We start from the raw sequence: 25,115 nt of genomic DNA on the forward strand, positions 1-25,115 counted from the left end.
TATTGAACCTCTCTGAAAAAGACACATTCAGTTCAAATATCCCAGTGTCACCCTCCTACTACTTTCTATCTGCTGGTGGAGTTCTGATATATAAATGACTTCTCCAGATCCAGGGGGTAAATCCTAGATGTCTCAATTCTTCTGCCAGTGCTGAAGTTAGGCATGGACATGTAGCCCAGAGCTAGACAGTAGAACTAAAGCACAGATCATCTGTGAGTCTGGTATCTTTTTTGGTCAGCCATTTTGTTTGTATGTGATACATACATACATACACTATGGAAACTGTCTTGAACTTAGAAGGGAATAAACTTAGAATTTCTCCCACTTATCAAAGATGGCGAAGATGAACAAAAGCAAAAATATTGATCCTTAATGATATCATACTGCTATCAGATTAATCCTGGCAAATCACTACCACAGAAATTTATTTTTAGTAAAATTATAAACCAGGTGGTTATAAGCCACTTTTAATTAGCTATTCTGTTACTTGTAGACATAAGCACCTTAATTAATACGCCTTCTTATTTTAAGGCTCCTACTTGCTTCTCAGAGGGCACTTTGGAAGGCAGGACTTGCAGTTAGTTCAGGATTTTATTTTTTCCTACTTATTGAGCTGAAATCTCTCTCTTTGACCTCCACTCATTGGGTCTAGCAAAGTCTGTGAAGGTCACACAGAACAATTCCAACAAAGTAGATCAGTGGTCAGTTTTTACTTTGCAAGATCCAAACACATGTAAGACATGGTCAGCGTCTGATTTCCAGGAAGAGAGCCAGGATGCACTTTTAATATAAAAATGATGTCAGCTATAGGAGATGAAAGATAAAGTGCACTGAAAAGTCATAAAAGTTTAAGGTTACTTCTAGCTAGGCAATCAGGTGAAACTATATGGGGAAGATAAAATCTGAACTGGACCTAAAAGCAAAGTAGAATTTAGTATTTGAAGTTATGGGTGCAGATGGGAAAGGAAAAAAGAATTCCAACATTCCAGGCAGAGAGATAAATGGGTTGGATTGGACCTTGTTACAATAGAAGAAAAACTCTACCTTTTGATAGGGAAGAAAATGAAGAAAACACATATCAAAGCATAGAAGAAATCATGAGAGTATAGGGTGGGTGGGATGGGGGGAAGGGGGTAGGGGAAGGGAAGAGGAAGAAAGACCATTTCTGATATTTCTGGTTCCATTGGCCTTGTGAGGTCTAGCCATGCCTCTTGCATCTCTATAATAAATTCTTTGTTTTAATCTTCTTAAGTGGCTAAAGGGGATTCTGTTCTCTATAATTAAATTAATCTTGATTAACACAAATATATTCAGAATATGCATTTGGTCATGTGGTAATTTGGAGGAGTATATAATATATATATACATGTACATACACACATGCTCATACCACTATATTCTTTCTAAATTAGCTAATATTTTCTTTTTAATTAGCTAATACTTAACAACAGTTTGGTCTTCATTATTCCATCAGCTGTTGCCAAATTGCCTCGTTGATTGGTTTAGCTTTGGGGTACAGGCCTGGTACAGGCACTCATTTTCTAATCCTTACCACCACTCTTCGAGGCAGGTATTATTAACCCCATTTTTCATAAAAATGAGCTAAAGCTTAGAGAGGTTAGGGAACATCCTGAAGCTCCCATAGTTAGAGAGCCGTTTTTGTGTCTGGTGTTTCTCATTGCAATGCCTCCATTCACAGAGCATATAGAAAGAAAGAATTTATTCTTATGGTCTTTGGACAGCAGAGAGCATTTAAAAGACAGAAAGAATCTAAAGTAAGGAAAAGTGGAATGAAAAACCATTCTGAGAAAGCTCCATGAACAAACAGAAAGAAATGTGACAATAGAAGGTATGTTTTCTTGATGTCTCAATTTGTTTGCTATTTCCATCCAAACTCTAGGCAAATTACAAAAACTCTCAAAGGCTTTTTAAGAAAATAAAATTTTTAGGGAAAAAGAATATTCTACAAGATTATTAGGGACAAAAAATAAAGCAGGGCAAAGGATTCCAGAAAGTTTCATATCCCCAGAATGAATGGCTTTCCATGCTTTGCATAGAAGAATCGAACATATCTGTATCAATTGGCTCAGGTTGCTCCTAGAAAGCAAAAATTGTTTCCAAATAATCCCTTCAGCCCCCATAAGCTCATGTGCAAAGCAGATCCTTAACAGACAAATGTTTGATCAATTATCAAATCAAAATAATAGTCTTTTGCATGTTCTTTTTAAAAGCCTTGCATCTCTGTCTGAAAAAAACATTTGAGGGAAAGTTAGCATTTTGGAGGTCTTCATATCACAAAACTTTGACCTTTGTCTATGTACTGTTTTATGTTAATAGTCTTGAACTAACCATAATCTGTCTCCTTAATATCCACCATTGACCTGCTGAGTGTCACAGAAAACGATGATGTCACAGTATGTTATCAGTTATGACATGATTTTATCTTGTTCTCCCCATATATTTCTGTGCCTGATATGATATTTATGTGTAATAAATACTTGTTCATTGAAAGAGAAAGACTGGGAAAAGAAAAATCCAGGGACAGATTGGAAGAAAGGCTTTGAGTTTTCAAAAAGCAAATATCTTTTTATTTTCAAATTCTAGAAATACAAAAGAAAACAAATGATTAAACAAATAAGAACTCCTAATGCTTAGCAGTCTCAGGTTTAGTCTGAGCGTTTTCTCAGACTAAACCTATTTCTTGACTATTCTACATATAGTCAATCTCCTCATTCTCTCTTTTCTGTATCTGATGCCCACCTACTTCTGCCATCTTCCAATTATTCCTTTGCACTCATGCTTAAGACACAACCATGAATAACTTATAGGTCTTTTATGAAATTATTTATTGAGTTTTCGGAAGGCGATTCTATCCTATTAACTTCTGCAATGAAAAAATTGAGAGTCTGTGGTCTCCTTAAAAGGCAAATAATTTAGGAAGGAAAAGATTCATCAATTCTCTTCCTGTCATTTGCCAGGAAAAAAAATTTTTGAATAATTTAGTACCAAAGTTTCCTATCAGTAAATCAACATTCAGCATAAATAAATGGTTTCTTAAAGCTAGAGTTGCCCTTCTCATCAGAAATAGATAACCAAGGTCTTTAAAATTTGGTGGTAAATGAGCTTTGTCCCAGATATTTAGCTTCTTAAGTGAAGTTAAGTGTCCTCTGGTTCTGCTTTGGACACCTTGCCCTAGATTTGAACACTGGCAGAGGGGGAGGAGTATTGTTAGAAATGAAATGACCCCAGAGATCTCAGCCAATATTCACAATGAGGATCGGGGGTAGTCAGGATATAGGCAGGGCTTTGAGATGTCAGATACTTGGTCGATATGTTAATGCAGGCATTATCCACTCCATGGCACGATATATCATATTCTGTCTACTGTGCATGCAGTGGGCACTTATTAAAGATGAAGGGATGGAAGGTGGAGTGGATGCATGAATCAAGTTTTGGATGATAGATTTTTCATCAGAAAAAATCATCATGGCAGTTCTACATAGATTTAGCAATGATTAGCACAATTTACAACTTCTTTCAGGCATTACATAATACTTTATAGCAATGATGCTGGAATTCCTACTTCCAACTTGAAAATTTAGAAGGCAATTAAAAAAAATAAAGATACTGTCCATGGGGCCCTCCACAGAATCTGACCTATTCACACAATTGGCTGAAACTAGCGGGGACTCCAGGAAAGTATGTAATAAAATCAACTCCCTCATCAAGTAAAGTCTAGAAGGAGAGTAAGCACACCAACATAAACTCAATTCCATAGGCAACTGGAATTCTTATTTTAAATTATTCCTTAATAATGAATTTTATTTTGTAAATAATTCATAAAAGTGTTTGCACTGAAATAAACTCACACATACTGGTAAAGACAAGTAAATTAATACTCCTATCCCCCTCTCACGTCCCACTACATTTACTTCTAAAATCCTTGTTTCTCAGTTGCAAACAACATTCTGGTTTGCTGTGTATCTCTCCAGAACTTTATGCATTTTCATACATATTTATGAATATTTAGAAATTTATAAGTGTTTGAATTTTTCTCATCCTCCTTCATATAATGTGAATTAACTACACTTTTGTGCCTTGTGTTTTGTTTTCTCTTGCATCATGTCTTGGAAATCAGGTCAATATGCATGGACTTCACACAACCTCATCGCCAAGGCCCGTTAAAAAAGTATGGCTGTATTATAAGTAATTAGCTTTCCTCTTTATGCTTTTATGGAGGAGGGGCTTGGAAAAACTATATTTCTTAGTTCATGGTATGTTATAATCACTGGTGTTTGCAGGACCCTTTCTTGTTGGGTTTGACTTCTTTACCTTCCAACCTGATTTTCAGGAAAGATACTGAGATAATGTTGCTTGTCATGGGCTAAGAAATAATCTTTCCAGGACATTTAGGAGTAAGAATATTGCACAAATAAATCAATGTCCTCTGACCTTTCTCTCTATTTCTGGCACCCAACATTCTGTTCTAAGGTGTCATTTTCCTACACGTGGACAGAATTATCTACTCATTCCCCCAAGTGTTTCTCAGAGTGTTTCCATAATTTTCTCAGTGGTATCCTCATCCCTTTCTCTCTGCAGTTATGCCACACTTGGCTGGCTTTGTGAGAGTTAATATCATCTATTTGTGATCTATCCTCTCTTACTTTCCCATTTTAATTCCTCTTTTAATACAAATTAATCACTATTAGCTGACTTCTTACTATTTGCCTTGAAGGCTCTATTGAATGAAAATCCTTAAACATGTATTCCCTGAACATGTTCACATATTTACCAATAACAGTAATAACTGTTACTGAACCTTGGACCTTCCGACCTGGGGACTTGAGACAGGCTCTGCACTCTGCTGACACACCTTGGGGTTCCTGCTGCCAGTGGCTTGAGGACCCTGCACCAGAGCCTTGCCATTAGTTTCTAAAACCTCTTCTGCTGCCTCTTGCCTGGACTCACTGGGGCCTGGCCACCCACCCAGCAGAGACTCCGGGGGGTCACAGCCATGTTCCCTGTGGGCCTGCTCTGGCCAGCCCAGGGGAGGGCTCCATCCAGGACTTCCTGCCTCTCTGCCTCAGGACAGCCACAGGAGTGCCCGTGGGAGCAGCTGTCCAGTTCCTGCTGCTACTGATGGATGCGCTGAAGGCCCTGCCCAACTGGCGTGACCCCATACCCTGCCCTTCCACCCTCAGGGTCTGTCCTTGGCTCAAACACTTGACCCCTCGCCCTAGCACTAGGGCTTCCAGACCAGCCTCACCAGCGTTTCTGGACTTAAAAAAATCCCTTCCCTTTTTATTTTTCAAAAATAAATAATAAAAATAAAAATAAAAATAAATAATAATAATAGAAATAACAGTAGCAGATAGTATTCATTATGGCTACTTTATGCCTGGAACATTTATAGGTTTTTCAAAACATGTGTATTTCAATCGCTCAATGGAGTAGATATCATCATAATCCTTACTATTTTATTCCTCATTATAGATCGATAAGCTGGCCATGAAGAGGCAAAATCAACTGTCCAAGGCCATATTGGAAAAATTACAATCCAAGCCCAGTCAGTTCAGTTCCAAAGACTCGCGGTGACTATCACTCAGTACTTTACATGATACAAAGAGTCTACATAGTCCAAATTTTAACAATTAATGTCAAATTGCCCATAAATGGCTCTCTATAAATTTAATTCCCAGTGAGACCTAAAAACAGTGGCACATTTAGTCTTTTACTTTTGTTTATCTCATCAGAAAAAAAAAAAAAATCTTAAGATTTAAAATGTGTATCCTGCTGTCAAATCTTTAGGTATACAAATACATTGAATTCTTCAGAGCATTAACCTGAATTGTTGAATATTGGTCTTAAAAGAGGATACAGAGATTTGCACTCTAGCCTCCTATTTTATAAGTGAGAAACCTGTCTGAGAGGTTATATGACTTCCATAAATTCCCACAGAGAGTTGGTTGCAAGATTTGGGTGGAGCTCAGGTGTCCAGTCTCTCTTTTTTATGCCATTGCTATGAATCCCCACTGCTTCTTCTCACAATCTCCCTTGGTAATCATACCTACTTATAGGATTCCATGTTGATTATCATATGGTTGCACCAAGATACTGCACTGGACTTCCAATACTTTATTAAAGTACAAAAGACACGTGGAAGGCAGGAACTAGGATAACAGTCTTGTTTTCTAATCTTTGGTTTTATCTTCAGGAAGAATAAAATACCAAGAGAATGGAAAATGAAGGGCAATCTACCCGTAGAATCAGCCCATGTCATTCTGACTGCCCACTAAACATGTTTATTTTAGCATTTGTTTATACTACAGGCTCCATGGTTACATGGTTGATTTTGTCAGCCATAGTTTCTGCACAACACTAGAGAAGCATAGAGAAGACTCAAGAATTGTAAAACTGGAATGGATCCCAGAATCCAGTTAGCGTTAGGCTTATAACTCCATCTGACAGATGAGTTATTGAGGTCTAGAGATGTCAAATGACTTGTCAAAAAGTAACACTGCTAGTTAGTATCAGACCAGAGTTTGAATTTAAGTTTTCTAAGTATGAATTTCCATCTAAGAATCAATCAACTAGGAATAAACCGATGTTTATGAAGTTATTATTAATCGTCAAATATTGACCAAGGCATTGAAGATTTGATAGTAAGACAATCATTGTCACTGTCTCCACAGAATTCTGTCCAGGGTGGAGACAGGATGAGGAAAACGACTTGTCCTCAGCTCTTGGTATTTATTTCCACATGGTGGGAGTTCCAACAGAGTGGACCTTCTAGGCTCCATCTGCCCAGCAGGCAAATGGATGGAAATTTTCTTGTCTGATTAGTGAGTTTGCATAAGGAAAGCAGCATACTTACACCTTCTCTCCTTCTTGTTAGGGGGCTTTTGTTCTGCCCTGCTTCCCTCCTAAATATGTTTTGGACTTCAGTGAGCCAGTATCATTGATTATGGGAACATCAGTCTGTTTAACTTTGTACTTAATATCAGGAGCACCACTTAGCTTCAGATAGAGGCCCTCTTCTCCAAGGATAATTATTTTAGTAGTAAATGTGGCAATTTACTCTCATTTGCTTATACTTTTGTCTTGTTTTTCTATTGATTCAGATGTTACTGAGGAAGAGGGATGCTATTATTTTTACCACCATTAAACCCTAACAAATCAATCCAGATCAGTTACTGATGATAAAAGTCTAAGGCCCTAGAGAAACATGTAACAGGGATTCAGAAGATAGGAAAGTTGTACAAGACAACTAATTTTAGGTCATACATTCATTTCATTCGTTTGGTTTTTAATAATGGGCCAGTCTTGCTTTAGAAACAGGCCTCTTTTACACTGAAATAATAGTATAATTCGTTAGGGAGGGATTCATTATAATACACATCTATCCTGAAACTCATAAAAGAGTTTCTTTGGTGACATAGCTATGGGGTGGTGACAGAGTTATGGCAAAGGGCTAAAGTATTTTGTTTTGTTTTGTTTTATTTTGTTTCATTGGCTTTTTAAAATTTATTCACTCATTTATTTTATTTATTTTATTTTATTTATTTGAGAGAAAGAGAGAGCAAGCAAGCAAGTGAGCATACAGAGGGAGGGGCAGAGGGACAGGGAGTCTGATGCGAGGCTCAATCCCAGGACCCTGGGATCATAACCTGAGCCAAAGGCAGACACTTAACCAACCTACTGAGCCACCCAGGCACCCAAGTATTTTTTTTTTTTTTAAGGAAAAATTTTTTTTTCAGACATACCAATTACATGTACTTATGACTTTACAGAGAGTATAAAATGACAAATGTATAGCATAGACAGAGTTTACTCAGAAAAGTACAGTTTGTGATGGTTATTAAACTATCATCTCTTAGTTTTATTTATTTATTTTTTTGGTTTTATTATTTTTTTATAAATTTATTTTTGTATTGTTCAGTTTGCCAACATACAGAATAACACCCAGTGCACATCCCACCAAGTGCCCCCCTCAGTGCCTGTCGTCACCCACTCACCCCCACCCTCCGCCCACCTCCCCTTCCACCACCCCTAGTTCGTTTCCCAGAGTTAGGAGTCTCTCATGTTCTGTCTCCCTTTCTGATATTTCCCACTCATTTTTTCTCCTTTCCCTTTTATTCCCTTTCACTATTTTTTATATTCCCCAAATGAATGAGACCATATAATGTTTGTCCTTCTCCGACAAACTTCACTCAGCATAATACCCTCCAGTTCCATCCACGTTGAAGCAAATGGTGGGTATTTGTCGTTTCTAATGGCTGAGGAATATTCCATTGTATACATAGACCACATCTCCTTTATCCATTCATCTTTCGATGGACACCGAGGCTCCTTCCACAGTTGGGCTATTGTGGACATTGCTGCTAGAAACATCGGGGTGCAGGTGTCCCAGGCGTTTCACTGCATCTGTATCTTTGGGGTAAATCCCCAGCAGTGCAATTGCTGGGTCATAAGGCAGGTCTATTTTTAACTCTTTGAGGAACCTCCCCACACAGTTTTCCCGAGTGGCTGCACCAGTTCACATTCCCACCCACAGTGCAGAAGGGTTCCCCTTTCTCCACATCCTCATCTCTTAGTTTTAAATCTTCCAGTCTAGTCTTGGCTTTAAGAGATTTTCCTGCTGAGATTCTGAAAGCCACAGTTTCTCCTCTGTGAACTGTTCCCGTTAGAGTCTGTCAATAGGGGGCACTAGAGGGAAACAAAGTCAGCCAAGAAAAAAGGAGACTGCTTCCCGTCCAGTTATCCTCACCCAGACAATGGCAGTTGGGTCCAGTCTTCTCCTTCCACCCTCTGAAGTGAAGAACACCCCGCTGAAACCTACCTCCCCATTGCTCCAAAGAGACAAGCTCTGCTGAGCAGCAGTGCCCCCTCCTCAGGGGTCTAGCCCTGGGCTTCAGGGTCCTCCAAGCCCCACAAGGACACCAGCACCCCTCTTCAAGAGATCTGACTCTCAGGCACCTACAGCTACTAAGTTCCAACAATCTCAACTTCTCTTTGTCCCTGAATTCTTGCAGTTACTATTATTTGCTCTGTCAATTTGATACTTCTCTTTGTTTTTCAGTTCCATTACTAATACTTATTTAACCAGTTCTTTCTTTTTAATTGTCATGGCTTCTATTCCTCTGCATGGACCCTGAGCAGCTGTCAGAATGGGAGTCGTACCTTACATTCAGGAAAATAAGTTAAACTCTCAAATGGTCATTCTCCAACCATTCTGAGTCTTTAGTTGACAGATCACAATGAATTCAATATCCAGGGGCGCCTGGGTGACCAGTCAGTTTAGCATCTGCCTTCCACACAGGTCATGATCCCAAAGTCCTGGGATTAAGCCCCACATCCGGCTCCTGACTGAAAAGGAGTCTGCTTCTTGTTCTTCCTTTTCCTCTGCCCCTCTTGCTTAACTCATGTTCTCTCTCACTGTCTCAAATAAATAACATTTAAAAATCTTAAAAAAAAAAAAAAAAAGAATTCAATATCCAAATGAGATCTAGAATCTGTCAGCATGGATCCTTCATCACATCAATGAACCATGTGCACGTCGTGGTGTGCAGTAACATTTGTAGAGGTAAAATGCTTGAGAAACAGTGAGCAACTCCCTTTATCTGCAATTAGAGCAAGGGTCAAAAGTAGGGATCTTGGCAAATGACCTGGTTGCTAGAAATTAGTTGAGAGTAATCATGCACTATTAAAACTTGTTTCTCAGATACATTATTTTACAACCCGTGTTGCCTCCAGGCAAGAGTAAATCTAGAGAAGGGGAAAAAACAAAATAAAACAAAACAAAACCACGTGTTCCTACTTTGCATTGAAATCTCATCACTTAGAGTGATTTAGCAACAAAAACTCACCCTAAGGTTTAAGGAACTAAGTAAAAATTCTCCACACTGCTTCTTAGCCTGTAAAAAATTGCACCACTTGAGGATAATTTATCCTGGTGTCTCTGCTCCTCTATCTGCCCCTGTGATCAGGTTATATTCTGGTGCCTGGTTACCATAAATGTTTCATCTTTGGTGTTCCCTTGAGTTTCTGAGTATGATGATTGCATCGATTAGCTTGCCTCTCCTTTCTTTGTGTTTTCTTTTTATTTTACACGTTCAAAAATAAGCAGATGATATCTCTGGATCTTCACATGAGGAAAAGAATGTGTGAATTAGTAATCTTTTTCACCAACTCTTGGAAGAAGTCCAGATCCCAGCCCAACCAAACCCGAGTTAATATGTTGCTTGAAAAAAAATGTGTCAGACTTTTTATTATTTTACTCTTTTGAAAGGTTCATAAGTGGTAGAGGTTGAATGGTCAACATTAGTGCATACCTTATTATTTATTACCTTATAATGACAGTAGTGTTTTCAGTTGTGACATGTGATTCGTCAGATGTCAGGAGCTGGAATCCAGTGAAAAGCTATAGCAGTCTGGCCTGAGGGCTGAGGCTCATTTTACTAGTGTACCTGGTGTACATGTTTTACAAGAGGGGTGGGGTCTCTGAGTTAAAATGATTGGAGTATGTGGGTTCTTCTCAGAAAATTAGCTCATGCAGAAAATTCAGCTCTCCTATGGGTATTTCCTCTGTTTCTGCCCCTTTTCACACATAAACTAGCATTAGCTGAAGGCTGTGTCTTGTGGAAGCAGATAAATTAGGTGTAAAGCTTCCCATTGGTAACTCTTGGCAATTTAATAATTAGAATGTACCAGAACTAAGAGCATCTCTCATGATGTAATGATTTATTTTCCACATGTAATTAAAATATGCCTATATCATTAACAGACATTGGCTAGGCTTAAGTGGATCTTGATAAGCACCTTGGGAAAGGAACAGAGGGAAGGAAAGCATAGTCAAACACCATAAAAAATTTTAACACATATTATATCTAGAATGATAGAATCATCATATTTTACAGGTGTATGGGCTCATTAAATTTAACCTTTTCGTTTTACTGGAAAGGAAACTGAGCCCACAGAGAAAACGTGCTTTTATCTTAGTCACACAACTATTTAGTGGCAAAATCCAAACTGGAGAATGGTCTCCTGACTCCACGCCTGGTTTCCTTGTATGATCAAGCATTGTTTTTGCTTAATCCCTAGCCATCTGTCCAACTTTGCTGCAGTGACAGGCCAGACTATACCCGCTTCCCACCAGCGTGCAAGCTTTCCCAGGCAACCATCCAAATGGCCTTAGTATTTATACAGAAAAGTTGAAAGACTGTTCATTCTAAAAAATTCATTGTCTTTGTATTTTTTAAAGACATACACATACACACACAAACACAAAAAGACTTGGACATACATGACTTTGTTGGGAGTGCTTTTTGGCTCCATGTTCTCTAGCAGGATGGCCAAATCGATCGAGACCCTCATGTGATCAGAGGCAGACATTTTCAGGTCAACACACTGTCCCTGAAGCCCTTGTTCATTGACACTTGCTCCCTTTTGGGTAGTGATCATGAAAACCCTCTGCCTTTAACAGTTTGTTTTAGAACATGTTTACCTTGAACTTCCTAGTTTCTTATGAGGAAATAATGGCAAATATTTGCAAATTTTCATGTGTGGATTAAAATTGTAAAACTTGGGATCCCTGGGTGGCGCAGTGGTTTGGCACCTGCCTTTGGCCCAGGGCGCGATCCTGGAGACCCGGGATCGAATCCCACGTTGGGATCTCTGCATGGAGCCTGCTTCTCCCTCTGCCTGTGTCTCTGCCTCTCTCTCTCTCTGTGACTATCATAAATAAATAAATAAATAAATTGAAAAAAAATAAAAAATAAAATTGTAAAACTTGGTAAACAGATATTGATGGCATGAAGTGTTCTTACAACCACTGGAAACAGAGATCTTTAGGGCCTGAGACTCTGAAGTTGAGGTCTTCTTACACTATTGATTAGCATAGAACATGTATCAATTACATTGGAATCAAGAGACTGAAATTGAGTCCCATATTTAGATCAGAGAAAAAGGATTTGGGTCAATTTTGTGTCTGATTTAACTGTCATTACCTGAAAAACATTTTTTCCTCCTTCAGTGATGCTTCCTCGAGAGTATTTACATAAATTTCTCTTCCACTGTTCAGCTGTAATTGGTGGCCTTCACTGTGCCTTTACATTCAGGTGGGTCAGGAGCTTTTAGACTAAAGAGTTCATGCTTCTTCCAGAATGAGTAGAGATGGCTTCCTTGAAAATCACCACAACTATTTCTGTCAAATAGAGCTATCCTACCATTTTGGTGGATACTTATGCTTTTATATTATGTTTCCATTAATATTTTATAATAGCAGTCTATCTTACCTGAAAGCAACGAGAAATGTAGATGTTCTAAGCCTCAGGCTGGATTGTACTTTTATGCTTAATATCTCTATTACCTATATTTCAAGAGAGACAAGAAGAAAAGGAAAAATGTATCTTGGGTCAATTCTCTTTATCATCAGTTTTCTAAATTATGGAGAAGATACACTTGTGATTATTACACCCAGGTGTTAAACTGATAATTAAAACATAAGTGGTAAAAATAAAATAAAATAAAAAAAAATAAAATAAAATAAAAAAAGAAAAAAGAAAAAAGAAAAAAACATAAGTGGTGACTGGGTGACGGGCACTTAGGGGAGCACTTGACAGGATGAGCACTGGGTGTTATACTATATGTTGGCAAATCAAATTCCAATAAAGAAATATACAAAAAAAAAAAACCTAAGTGGTAAATATGTATTTTCAAAATATATATTACAAAATATGTGGAACCAGGACTTCTAGATACACACACAGTTTAAGAATCATGATAAAAAAATAGATGTGTATATGTAGACATACACATATATCTATAAACATATTTATTCAGAAGCATTCATAAAGTTAGTATAACTATTACCTTTATTAGTTCTAGGATAATTGTCAAAGATCACACTGGTTTTAGCAATAATTCAAAATTTATTTGTGACCCACCTTAATAATCTTGCAAGAGATGAAATCCTGGGGAGTCAGATGTGGCCCACCAAGGCAAAGAGGCCCAGGTCAAGATGGCATTGATTGATCATGAGCTTAAGAGCTTGGTAGCTTATTAGGATGCCAGTTTAATAATTCCTATATAAGCGGAGGAAGAGGGATTTCTGGAAAATAATTAAAGAATACCTTTCCCTTCCCTTTTCTTTCTTTTCCTATCCTTTGCCTTCTCTTCCTCTTTCCACCCCTACTTCCATTTCTATCCCCATCTCTTTCCCTCTTTCCACCACACTGCCTTCCCCTCTGACCCTCCCTCCTTTTCTGTCTGCTTCTCTTACCTGTTTTTATTGTTGATGGTAATAAGTACATGCTGTGTGTTCCAAGCCAAATTTTAAGGGCTGTACTGACTCAAGTTAAATCTCTTTCTTTGAGAATGTGTTTATTCTCCTCCTAGACTATCAGCTTCCTCAAATGTATACAAGATCAGGATCACAAGTTCTAATTCTATACAGTTCTCCAAATATTTTACTCTGTTTGATATCCAATTTTAAAATATTTTTCTCCTATAAGTATTACCCCCTTTGACTCATTCCCATGTAATATCTTTCCCTGAATTATGGATTGTAAACTCATATGATTCAGTACCTCAGAACAATGTCCTAACCTAGAGGGGAAAGGTTACATACACTGGAGATTTGTTGTTCTTGGCATCTTTCCTGTAGGTTCCTTGCTTCACGGAATCAAATGAAGTTAAATGGCACAATCTGATCTTGGAATGACAAAGTTAGGTGGTTTATAATAATTTTATTGGATCTAAAAGATTTATACTTTCCTTATACAGTTCCTGTTCTGTCACCTATGCCTCTAGCCATAGCATTGGGCTAAATATATATATATATATATAAATATATATATTTATATATATTTATATATATATGATATATATGCCATGTGTGTATTCTATCAAATAAATATTTTTCCAGTTTAATGTTCAATTCACTTCCTATATTTAATAACCACAATGGGAAAAAGAGGCCATCATGAAATGTAGTACTGTTATCTGTTTTACTTTACCCATGAACTTGGTTTAAAATAATTACATACTGGTAGTATTCTAGAGTACATCTCTTCATTAATGAGTTGTTTCTTAGAGTATAGGTAATCTTCCTTAAGTGATAAGCTGTGTGACTTATTTTAGAAAGCACTATTGGAGTTCTGAGAGACTACTTGTTACTAAGTGAGTTCTGAACACTTAAAAATCAAAATTGAAGAAAATTGCAGGCAGAGAACACACATATTTATCCCCTTTATTATTGATAGAAGCCAAGTTGTAGAATTAGGACTTTTAAAACAAATAACCTTGCTGACTCTGAACCCTAGAATTTATTTACATCAGGACAGCTTGGGTCTGGGAGAAATTTCCCACAATGGAGAAAGCAGGAAGGAAGAACTCCCAAGATGGGAAGATCAAGGCTGAAAGGCAAGTGCCCCATTATTCTTCACATTTATCAATCATAAAGGTTACTCATTTCCCCAGGGGCCTAGTGAGAAAGGATTGAAAGAGTAGTCAGGTGGGCATTAAGGAAAAATTAATTCCTCATAGGAACTAGTGAGGATAAGACTGCCTGCCCTGCTAAAATACTGGACTAGTACAAAGGGAATCTAGATTTTGGTTCTTGCTACCCAACTAACTAGCCCTGGAACTTTGGATTCTGGTTTTCAATCACATCATCTGCAGAAAGACACCTGCTGTTTTAATAAGTTTGAGGATCTCTTTGCTTGTTTATGTAATAAAAATGCCTGCTATTTGTTGAGCACTATTCCCAGGTATTGGGTCCAGGTGTTTTATAAACTAGTTCACTTACTTGTCAGAAAGCCCCTTACTTTATAAAGGCCTAGAGGGTTAAGAGACAGCTTAAGTTGCATAACCTGTAAGTGGCAGATTCAGGATTTAAACTCTAGTTCTAAAAATAAATAAATAAATAAATAAATAAATAAATAAATAAATAAATAAATAAATACCCTAGTTCTTCTGCTAATCTCTGTGCTACACTCATGATGTGTGAGTCATGATGTCACACACAAAACTACATGATGAAACAAACACTTAGTATATATCTTTGAGTACGTTGGCCAAAAAAATATTCTTTGAAGTGACTCAAGATTCATATAGCACCCAGTTTTTGTAGGACAAAGCAGAGCTCCAATGTATTCCCCAATCCTGGACGGAAGAGCTCACAAAAGCCTATTCCTTGCTAGAGATGGCTGCTAGAAGATGCATATTGATAAAAAAAAGAAAAGATTCTGGGATAGTATGATTTTTAATCCACCCATCTCAGTGCCCACACTCCAGGTGAGAACAGTTCACAATAAAAAGCAATGATAAATGATAATAATAATTACCTTTGTCATAATTATTTCTTGAAAGAAAGGATTCTGGACTTAAAATCTTTATTTTTTTCTTTCTTGAAAAAAATCATTCTGATTTTAGAATTTTTATTCCTTAGGGAAATTTTAACATTATTCTTTTAGATCAGATTCCAAATGTAAACTTAGAGGTTATATATATATTATATGTAATATATGTCAATATATATTATATATTATATATTATAATTTTATATATTATAAATTTATAAATTATAATTTATGAATTATTTATAATTTATAATATATATTTAATTAAAAGAATATTTCATATTTTTGGATAACATTTCCTTTAAGTTTTAAGGCCTTAGAATGAGAGCAGTCAAAATAGAATCATCTAGAAATTTCAGGACTACAAACGGTAAAGCATAGAAAACAATGGTGGGAGCTGAGATTCCATTCTTTTCCCATCTGTCAGTGACCTGATTATAGATACACAACTTGATAATTTCCTGAGTCCCACCTGTCAATTGTATTAAAATAACAAACAAAAAGAGCAAGCATAGTGAGCATAGTGAATACTTGAAGAAATAATTTTATTAGCTCTGAGACAACAGGTACACACATCTGATCAAGGATTCACTTCACTTCTGATTCACTTCTGAAGTGAATCTAGAAACTATAATTTCAGCAGGTGCTAGTGTAGGTGGAAATTTTAGTATGGACCGCATAGTGTCAGTGGTTATGAATAAATATAGAGTTACATGGTTTTGAGATATTCTCTGTGATATTGAGAGTGACAATATGGTTAATTGAACTGTCAGGTGAGACTGCTAATTCATCAAAGACCTCTTGGTGGATGAGATCCATTTTTCTTAAACAAATCATGTGTAGCACACCCACTGTATATTGAAAGCATTGATAGGCATTTCATGCAGAACTCAAAGAGAAAGACACAATTGAGAAACTCAATGGAACAAAAGTTTAAAAATCTATTAATGTTTACACTGAGCTTAGAAATGATATGGGTTTACTTCTGATCCATTAGAAAATATAGTAGTGAATGGGTGACGGGCACTGGGGGTTATTCCGTATGTTGGTAAATTGAACACCAATAAAAAATAAATTTAAAAATAAATAAATAAGTAATAAATAAGAAAATATAGTAGATGAAAGAAAGATTCAAAAAGATATTGGCTAATTATATAGTTTCGAGATAGTAGATAGAAACAAACAGGAGAACTATGCAATTTTATTCAGGCCTTTAATAGCATGCCAAATGCAGTAGCTTCATCAACTATCTAAAATTTTGTTATAAAGTAAATTGTTAATCATCTAAACATAGACTTTTAAGAATATAAATTAGACTGGAGACTTTAATCATCCATTAAGTCAATTGAGCACTAAATAAATTCCAGGATAGAGTCGTTTGATATATAGCATTTAGAAAATAGATGTATATGTAAATTTATTGTATTCCTTGCTCTGCTGTGTATGAAAGAGGGAGATAAGCATAAAAAAAAGACATTTATATTTGGATTTGTAAAACTTTTACAACTATAGAAAGTAATATTTTAAGTCTATAAGTAGCTTGTTTAAACAAAAAATAGTTGTTCTCCTTTTATTTGGGAAGCAGAAAGTGTTGGTCAGCTGTGCAGTGAAATGTGTGGGAAAAGTAATAATTCATTTGTCTACTTTTAAGCGCAAATTTAAAAAGACCTTGTTGGATTCTACAAATTAGCTGCTATCGGAGCTATGGACATTGTATTTTATTTATTAAGCATATTTTATGCCTAAGTTAAATTGAACAGACATGTATGAGACTTTGCATTCTCTGGTTTTCTAGAAGACAATGTGTTATAGAGCACTTTGCTAATTAATATTTTTATTAACAGTAGTGTAGGATGGGACACCTGGGTGGCTCAGCAGTTGAGCATCTGCCTTTGGTTCAGGACATGATCCTGTGGTTCTGAGATCGAGTTCCACATCGGGCTCCCTGCATGAAGCCTGCTTCTCCCTCTGCCTACTTCTCTGCCTATCTCTGTGCGTCTCTCATGAATAAATAAAATCTTAAAAAAAAATAGTAGTGTAGGAGAAGTTGTTGATTATATACTTTACAAAGCCATAGAATGGGACCAAATTTAATTACTTAGGGAATCAAAGCAGGACTGTTAAGTCTAAAAATCACTTTGAGAATCACCAACTACCATTTCTAAAACTCCCCCAAAGCTAACATAACTTAGGTTGTGTTTTTCTAGAATTTTTTTATTCTAATCAGATACATAGATGCCTAGATAAATAGATGATAAATAATTTTAAGAAATGTTAATTGATAAGTGTGAGATTATACATAAAAGTCACACGTTATCATATTTTTGTAATCTTATTTTTTATTTTGTAATATATCTTTCATCATACAACGCATATAGATCTACATGTTTATGTGTCATATGGATCCACTGTTTTTAATTCTTGTAAAATATTGATTAGTATGACTACATTACATTTAATTTGTTACCCTTTGGTGAACTTTTCCATTGCTTCTAATTTTTCAGTATCCAGGCAGTACTGAAATAAATATTGTAGGACTTGAAAGAATGTTTCTGTAGGGGGGACATTAAGAAGTGGAAGTATCTGGTCATACAATATGTACATTTTAAATATTCACATATAGCAGCTCTGTCAAATTCTACCACCAGCTTCAGTGTGTAAGAATATGTTTCTGAGTTGACAAAACTAAAATGTTTGCCAAATGGATGATTAAAAATAATGTCTTGCATTTGTAATACCAATGACTACTTGATGGAACAATTTTCAATATGTTTACTGGCCACTTGTATTTATTTTATGAATAATTGCTTATATTTTTTAAAATATTTTATTTAAGAGAGGGAGGGGTATTTAAGAATAAGCAGAGGTAAGGGGCAGTGAGAGAGAGACAAGCAGACTACTCACTGAGCAGGAAGTCTGACACAGGGCTCAATCCCTGCACCCAGATCATGACCTGAGCTGAAGGCAGACTGATAACTGACTGAGCCACTCAGGCACCCCTAATTGCTTGTATTCTTTACCTCTTCTTAAGTCACTAGGGCTTTTTTTTCTTTTCTTGTAGTTCTTAAATATTCTGAACAATAATTTTATGGTGCAGGTTATAACTATTTTCTCTCAATCCTGCTTTTTTGTTTGTATGTTTTGTTTGTTTGGTTTATTATTATTATCATTTGGCTATAACTGACATATAAGAGGTGTGATGATTTTCCACTAGGACTGTTTGTTAGGCTTTAGATTTACAAAAAATTTGAGTGGAAAGTACAGAAAGTTCTCAGACTCCCTCTCACCCCCACCCCCCCATTTTTGCTTTAATTTCATTATAATGTCTCCTGCTACCAGGAGCTTTTGATCTTGTTGTAACCACATTTACAAGTCTTTTATTTTATAACTATTATTTGTCTATTCCTTTTTAAGTAACTCTTTCCTATCCAAGATATTTATTTAATCCAATGTCTTATATTTTCTCCCAGTTTTTTCCCTTACTGATGATCTTATGTTTCCTTCCCTTGATTTAAACTAATCTATGCCTCTTTTTAAGAATATATATTACCCCCACTCTCCTTTTTCTTCATTGCATACTCATACCCCAGTCAGCTCACATTCAGGTGTCACTCCAATGCTGTTTCTTCCACCAAGTATTCTCTAATTCTCCTGTTAGAGTCCTCCTTATGATTCATTTTATATTGTACTCAAAATGGTTGAAGCAGTATTATGTTTGTTTCAGTATATTACTCCTCTGTATAGTCCTTGAGAAGAGGATCTATAAATCTTGATATCCCCAAAGAATCTCATTCGACGCTTCAAAGAATAGGTTTTCTATTAAAGTTTGTAAAGAGAAAGAGTGTATGTTTAGTTTTGGACAGCTGAATACTCGGTCGGGACAACAGTAATTATTTTCAAATACTTGAACACCTGTTCAATGTTAAAGGAATTAAAATGGTCCTATATGGTCAATGGATGGTTGCTAAGAACAATCTGATTTGTGTCAATATAAAGAAGACATTTTCAACAAATAGAATTCTCTGAAAATGAAATGAACTCACAAAGGAGTGACTCGAGTGTCCACAGACAGATTCAAGCAGAAGTAATGCATTAATATTCCTTTTTTAAAAATTAATATTACACCTTTCTTTTTTTAAGATTTTATTTATTTATTCATGAGAGACACAGAGAGAGAGAAAGAGAGGCAGAGACACAGGCAGAGGGAGAAGCAGGCTCCATGCAGGGAGACCGATGTGGGACTAGATCCCAGGACTCTGGGATCATGCCCTGAGCCCAAGGCAGGCACTAAACCACTGAGCCACCCAGGGATCCCCTCTATAAGCTTTTCTTATCCATAGTAGGACTACTGAATAAATAAAATGGCAGCTCCTTTTGTCTGCTTCAAGAGTTTTAACTTTAGACTCCTGATATTGATGACCATCTTCCATTCTTCCAATTTCCAGTTAACACCCATCCCCACAGGCCATTTTATTTGACTTTAAACATGATTTGCTTTTCATTTACAAAAATTCTTAGGATAGATGTTACTTTTTACCACTGAGATGGATGATTTTATTTTCACTTTTTGGAGAACTTTTTAGAGGTTAATTTCTCTCAGGGTTCAATATTAAATCTATTCCAAAGCCCAAACTTTATCTACAAAACCAATAAATACACACATTGTGCAGGGAAATATATATACATTTAATACTTTATACAATTTGCACTAAATTGATTTATTTTATAAATGTTTCTCCCAGCTTTTCTATAGGCATATCAATCACAGACACTCTCAGAGAAATGTCACTCAGTGTGTTAAAAATAGAGCAAAACAAAACAAATACAAGTCCTAGGAATTCATATTCTATCTTCTTTATATTTTAAATTAGGCTGTTAAACTAAATGACAGAAAACTGGTACTTCTACAATGCTATGCATTTTGCCCAGAACATTGATAAAACTTTGGTGAATATGAAATAAGCACAATGCAAAATGTTATTTCCCAATAGAAATTTGTTTATTAACTATGAACCAGAACCTTTTGTAGAATCAGAAAGCATAATTCAGCAAGGGAAGATTATAGCAGAAACATGAACATAGATCATCACTAATCATGAAGAATCTATAAGAGTATTTTGTCATTCTTTCAACAAATAATTCTTGTGCTGCTGCTACTCCTGGAGCTCTCTCTTAGGCATTGGGAATAAAAGCCAAATACCAGACAATTGAGGGCTTTTGGGCTTCTTTGGAAGAGAAGGGTTGCTGAAGGTCTTCCGATTTTGAGCTGTAGTTGGACATTGCTGCTTTCACATCCTTATAATCAGTCAGTAGGGGATGGATGCAGTAGCTGAACATAACATATTTAAAGTAATGCTATCTCTTAGCTTCTTAGCACGATGCTAGTTAAGCAGTCCACAAAACCATTGATAAAAAGCAAAATAATCTGAAAGACTGTGCTGGAATCATCAGTCAAACCAAAAAGGCCCCTCTTCATCAAGAATGTAGGGGGTACTCCCATTGGCAGACAAGGGACAGCAACAGCCAACATAAAAAAAAAAAAACTGGCGATGGTTGTATTTTTTGTGGAATCTCTTCATTGTGTCCATTGTAGGAATCTCGGAAACAATACCACCTTCAGGATCAGCCCTCAACACAAAGGACATTAACAGAGCAACAGAGAAAACAAGCTAGCAAGTGATTATGGCTGTGGTTAATAAGTCCTGGAGTTGCACTTGAGGTTAATATAAAAAAAAAAAATTCTTAAGACACATGAAGTAATTCAGCAGAATATTAGAGAAGGTGACTACTTGGTAGAATCAGCCCCATGGGCCAATTTCCAGTAGCTATAAATGCAAAACATTGCTCAATAGCAATTCAGAGGTCTGCAACCACTGCATAAATACCTCAGAGGAGGAAAGGTACTTGGAATGCAGCTCAGAGACTGGAAGTTTCTAGAAAAATATCTCAGCGGTTGGCAATTCATTGGTCCATAACTTGAGTATCGGCAATTTCTCACTAAATAGTTTTGGGATTGGCAGCTTCTGGCAATATAACACGATGGTGAGAAGGCCCTGGGGATGCAGGGAAGATGCTGGTAGCCTCTATACCTCAAACTACCCAGTCCACAGTGGTTTAGGGGTCGGAAACTGTTGGACCAGCAATTAAGTTCCCCAAAGCATTTGAAGCCATTGCTGAAACTCTGGAAGGCTTTAGGTGCACATTGGCTGGGTCTGTAGCAATTAGATACATACCCCTTCTTCTGAGTGCATGGGCTGCAGCTGGGTTTGGGTCCAATGTTGGTAGTTTCACAGGCACTGCAAACTTGGCCCGCTGTTGGAGAGTTGCAGGGCACACAGGAGTTTGATGGGTCACAACTTGCGGTGCAGGTCTTGAGCTCACAGCTAGGAGATTCACAGCTTGGTGCTTCACCAAAGGTTTCTTGGCAGTTATCCAGGAGCCAGAGATTTCCTTGGTAACTACTGGGTAAGCAGAGCCCAAGAGTAGGGCTTACATCACTGGAGCAAAGAGTAATGGAAGGAGTTACTGGGATATAACAGTGAGTTCTGTAGGATGTGCTGCTGCAATTCCCAGAATAGCCTGAGAGAGACATGGAGCCTGACTGCATGTTCAGTGATGGCTGTGGAAGTATGGTGATACTGTGGCCCACGGAGTTTTTATATCTTTCCTGGAGATTGTCTGCAGCTTCTCCAGACTCTCTTCCTTCTCACTGCCTCGGACAACAACACAACATCTTATTAATGTGTTGTTTAGCTACAGCAGCTGACATCTTTGCACTCCTATAAAAATAAGTTTATTTTGATTCTTCAAAGTATCTCTCATCGCCACTTTGAGCATCACCCATCACCCATCATCTGTAGACCATAGCTTCAGTGAATAGTGATTTTAACATTAATAAGCAAACTCTCATCTGTCAATCATTGGTTAACAAGAGTTCACGTGTCTATGGGTTTCTGCAGCTAGTCGTTAGAGGGTTAATAAGGATTCCAGCAAAACAAGGAACCTGTATTTTCCATTCTTTTGGCTACTGTAAAATACTGTTGGACTTAATCCTATATTGTGAACTGAGCTGAATACTTTGTCTCAATACTGTTGCTTAAAAGAGAGGGTAAAGCATTGAACTATTAATAGAAAGAATTGTTCCCCCAAAATATGTACTATGCTCTTAACTGTGCTAGGCCATATATTGGTGATGACTTCTCATCTGACACATTTGGAGAATTCCCCCTCTAAGACACAGTAATCCACGTGAGATTTAGTGACCTAACTTGTGCTCATGGGTCAGTGGTTGCTAAGTAACCGAGACTTCTATGAGATTTCTTTCTTAGAGTTTCTGCAATATGTAGTATCAAAGAAGGCCAGTTTCTCAAGATTATGTCTTCCTAATTGGCTAAGATTATATATCATGCATTCCATTGTCCCAGCTGTAAAGCCCAATTCCTGCCAGATGTATACCATTTTTCTGTTTCTCCCAAAATAAGTTTGATTTATTCTTGATTTGCTTCTTTTTTGTACATAGACTTTATCTTATTCCTGTGTTGAAGAGTTATTTTTTTCTATACCCACAAAAGAGAATAGCTATGTTTAAAAGTGTATTTGAATAACATATAGTTCCTATAAGTACTGTACATCTTAAATGACACTTTTTGCTCCTTATGGTGAAAGTGGATGGAAATATTTTATTTAAAGATTTTAATTCAAACTGAAGAATTGGCATTTTGTTCTTGAAAATATAAACTATAATTCAAACTTACAACCTACATTGAATTGGAAACAGGAATGCATTTATTAACAGTGATGAGTTCAGAGAGAGGACAGTACCAACTTATTCAGGTAAGATAAGCTATGAGGATTGTTTTTAAAATACACTGTCCTTACAGATGACAATTAGATTTCTCTTCCTATTCTCTGCTTCTCAGCTAGATTTTTAAAATGCACACCAATTTAAATCTACAGACTTTCTCCATTTTTCTCAATCTGAGTTTTCTCCATGCTTCTCTCAATATTTATTCTGTAAGCAACTCTTTATTAAACATGTTTTGCTGTCTTGTGAAGTGTCTCTCAAGTGAAAAGGGTCAGGATCAGGGAACTATATTTTCAGCAAATTGTTTGGCTACAGAGTGTCCTGGGATTTTGTGCAGAAATGTTCAGTCCTGAGGCAGGCAAGAGAAGAAATCAAATAAAGAAGGCAGCTGATGGCCAACTTTCCACTGAGTTTCCAAATCCTAGTGATATATAGAAGAGCCCAGAGGTTGGTGGAACTTTATTTCTGTATTTCTATATGGTATCTCGTCTCATTTTTCCTCAAAGTAGATTTGAGGCGAGGGTAAAGGAGAACAGAATAAGTCAGTCAGCTGTTAAACCCGCATGCTTTCCTTTGAATTTAGTGTTAAATAGTATTTTAAATTAATACCATTCACACTAGTGTAAATCCAACAAAAAGTATGTAGAACATCACACAGCATAACCAATATTCACAACATGAGACTTTACAACATATTTAAATTTATTTGGTACAATAATATTCTAGACAACCAAATGTTGAGATTTGCAAAAGTAGTGTTAGCTCAACTCCTCTATTTTTTAAATTGAATTATAGTTAAAATACAATGTTATATTAGTTCCAGGTGTGCAATATGGTGATTCCACAATGCTCTACATTACCCTATACTCAACAGGATAAGTGTAGCTATTATCTGTAATCATACAAGGTTATAACAATATTATTGACTATATTCCCTATGCTTTTCTTTTAGTGCCATGACTTATTTATTTTGTAAGTGGAACTTTGTACCTCTTAATTCCCTTCACCTACTTCACTCATCCCCCCGCCCCCAAGCCCTCCTCCTCTGGCAACCACCAGTTTGTTTTCTGTATTTATGAGACTGTTTTTGTTTGTTTATTCATTCTTTTGTTTTGTTTTTCAGATTCCACATATAAGTAAAATCACATGGTATTTGTCTTTCTCTGTTTCACTTATTTCACTTAGCAAAATACCCTGTAGGTCCATCCATGTTGGATCAACTCCTGTCATTTGCTTTTGTTTTGCCATCTTACCTACCCATCACAGTCACGGGTAACCATTATAACCATTCACACACCATGTTCTGTAATTGATACCTCTACAGAATTGTCATCTATTTTAGTCTGCATCTTGGCAAGACACAGAGATGATAGCATCAGTGATAGAGCAAATAAGCTCATCACAATAATAAGTTTAAGCAGAAAGTAAAAACCATTTGGGTGTCATTGTCTTCTGAAGGATTTGGAAAAGCATATGAATACCTCTATTTTCACTGAATTATTAAAAAGATCTTTCCTTCCATTAATTCCTCTATTTGTATTGTTTTTTTCTGCATGAAAAGCTAAATAGAAACCTGCCCACTCACCCAAAATGCCCACTTCCTAATTCTTGGATACTGTGAATGTTATCCTATGTGGCAAAAGGGACTTTGCAGGCATGATTAAGTTAAAAGTTTTGAGATAGGTTTCTGGGGGAGCCTGATGTAGTCATGGTAGTTCTCCTAAGGAGGCAATCAGAAACCAGGCAGTCTGATGACAGAGGCAGAGAATGGAGTGATGCTGACAAAAGTGAAGGAATGATGACAATGCTGGCAACCTTGAGAAGCTGGAAGAGGCAAGGAATGGATTTTCCACTCGAGATTTCAGAAAGAACCAGCCCTTTTGACATCATGACTTTAGTGCAATAAAACTGATTTTGGACTTCTGGTCTCCAAAATTGCAAGAGAATACATT

At 36.7% G+C, this 25,115-nt stretch overlaps 1 protein-coding gene across 4 annotated transcripts in view; it reads right to left on the reverse strand.

Annotated features, from left to right (window-relative positions):
* Positions 1–8,758: 8,758 nt before the first annotated feature.
* The window catches only part of LOC112661764 (keratin-associated protein 24-1), a 35,007-nt gene continuing 18,650 nt past the window's right edge, over positions 8,759–25,115 (reverse strand). For 2 of the 4 annotated variants that reach the window (XR_003137951.3, XR_007407599.1), the window contains 4 exons: positions 13,628–13,754; positions 12,945–13,082; positions 12,294–12,367; positions 8,759–9,620 (listed from right to left, as the gene is read on the reverse strand). Coding sequence is in view for 1 of the 4 variants with exons in the window: in XM_025449878.3 (XP_025305663.1) it covers positions 21,205–21,966 (762 nt within the window). In the remaining 3 variants the exon portion in view is untranslated. Of the gene's footprint in view, positions 9,621–12,293; positions 12,368–12,944; positions 13,109–13,627; positions 13,755–20,349; positions 22,069–25,115 lie in introns of those variants that run through there. The other 2 variants (XR_007407600.1, XM_025449878.3) reach the window with 2 other exon arrangements.

Source organism: Canis lupus, chromosome 31 (assembly GCF_003254725.2).
Source record: "Canis lupus dingo isolate Sandy chromosome 31, ASM325472v2, whole genome shotgun sequence".
NCBI lineage: Eukaryota > Metazoa > Chordata > Mammalia > Carnivora > Canidae > Canis > Canis lupus.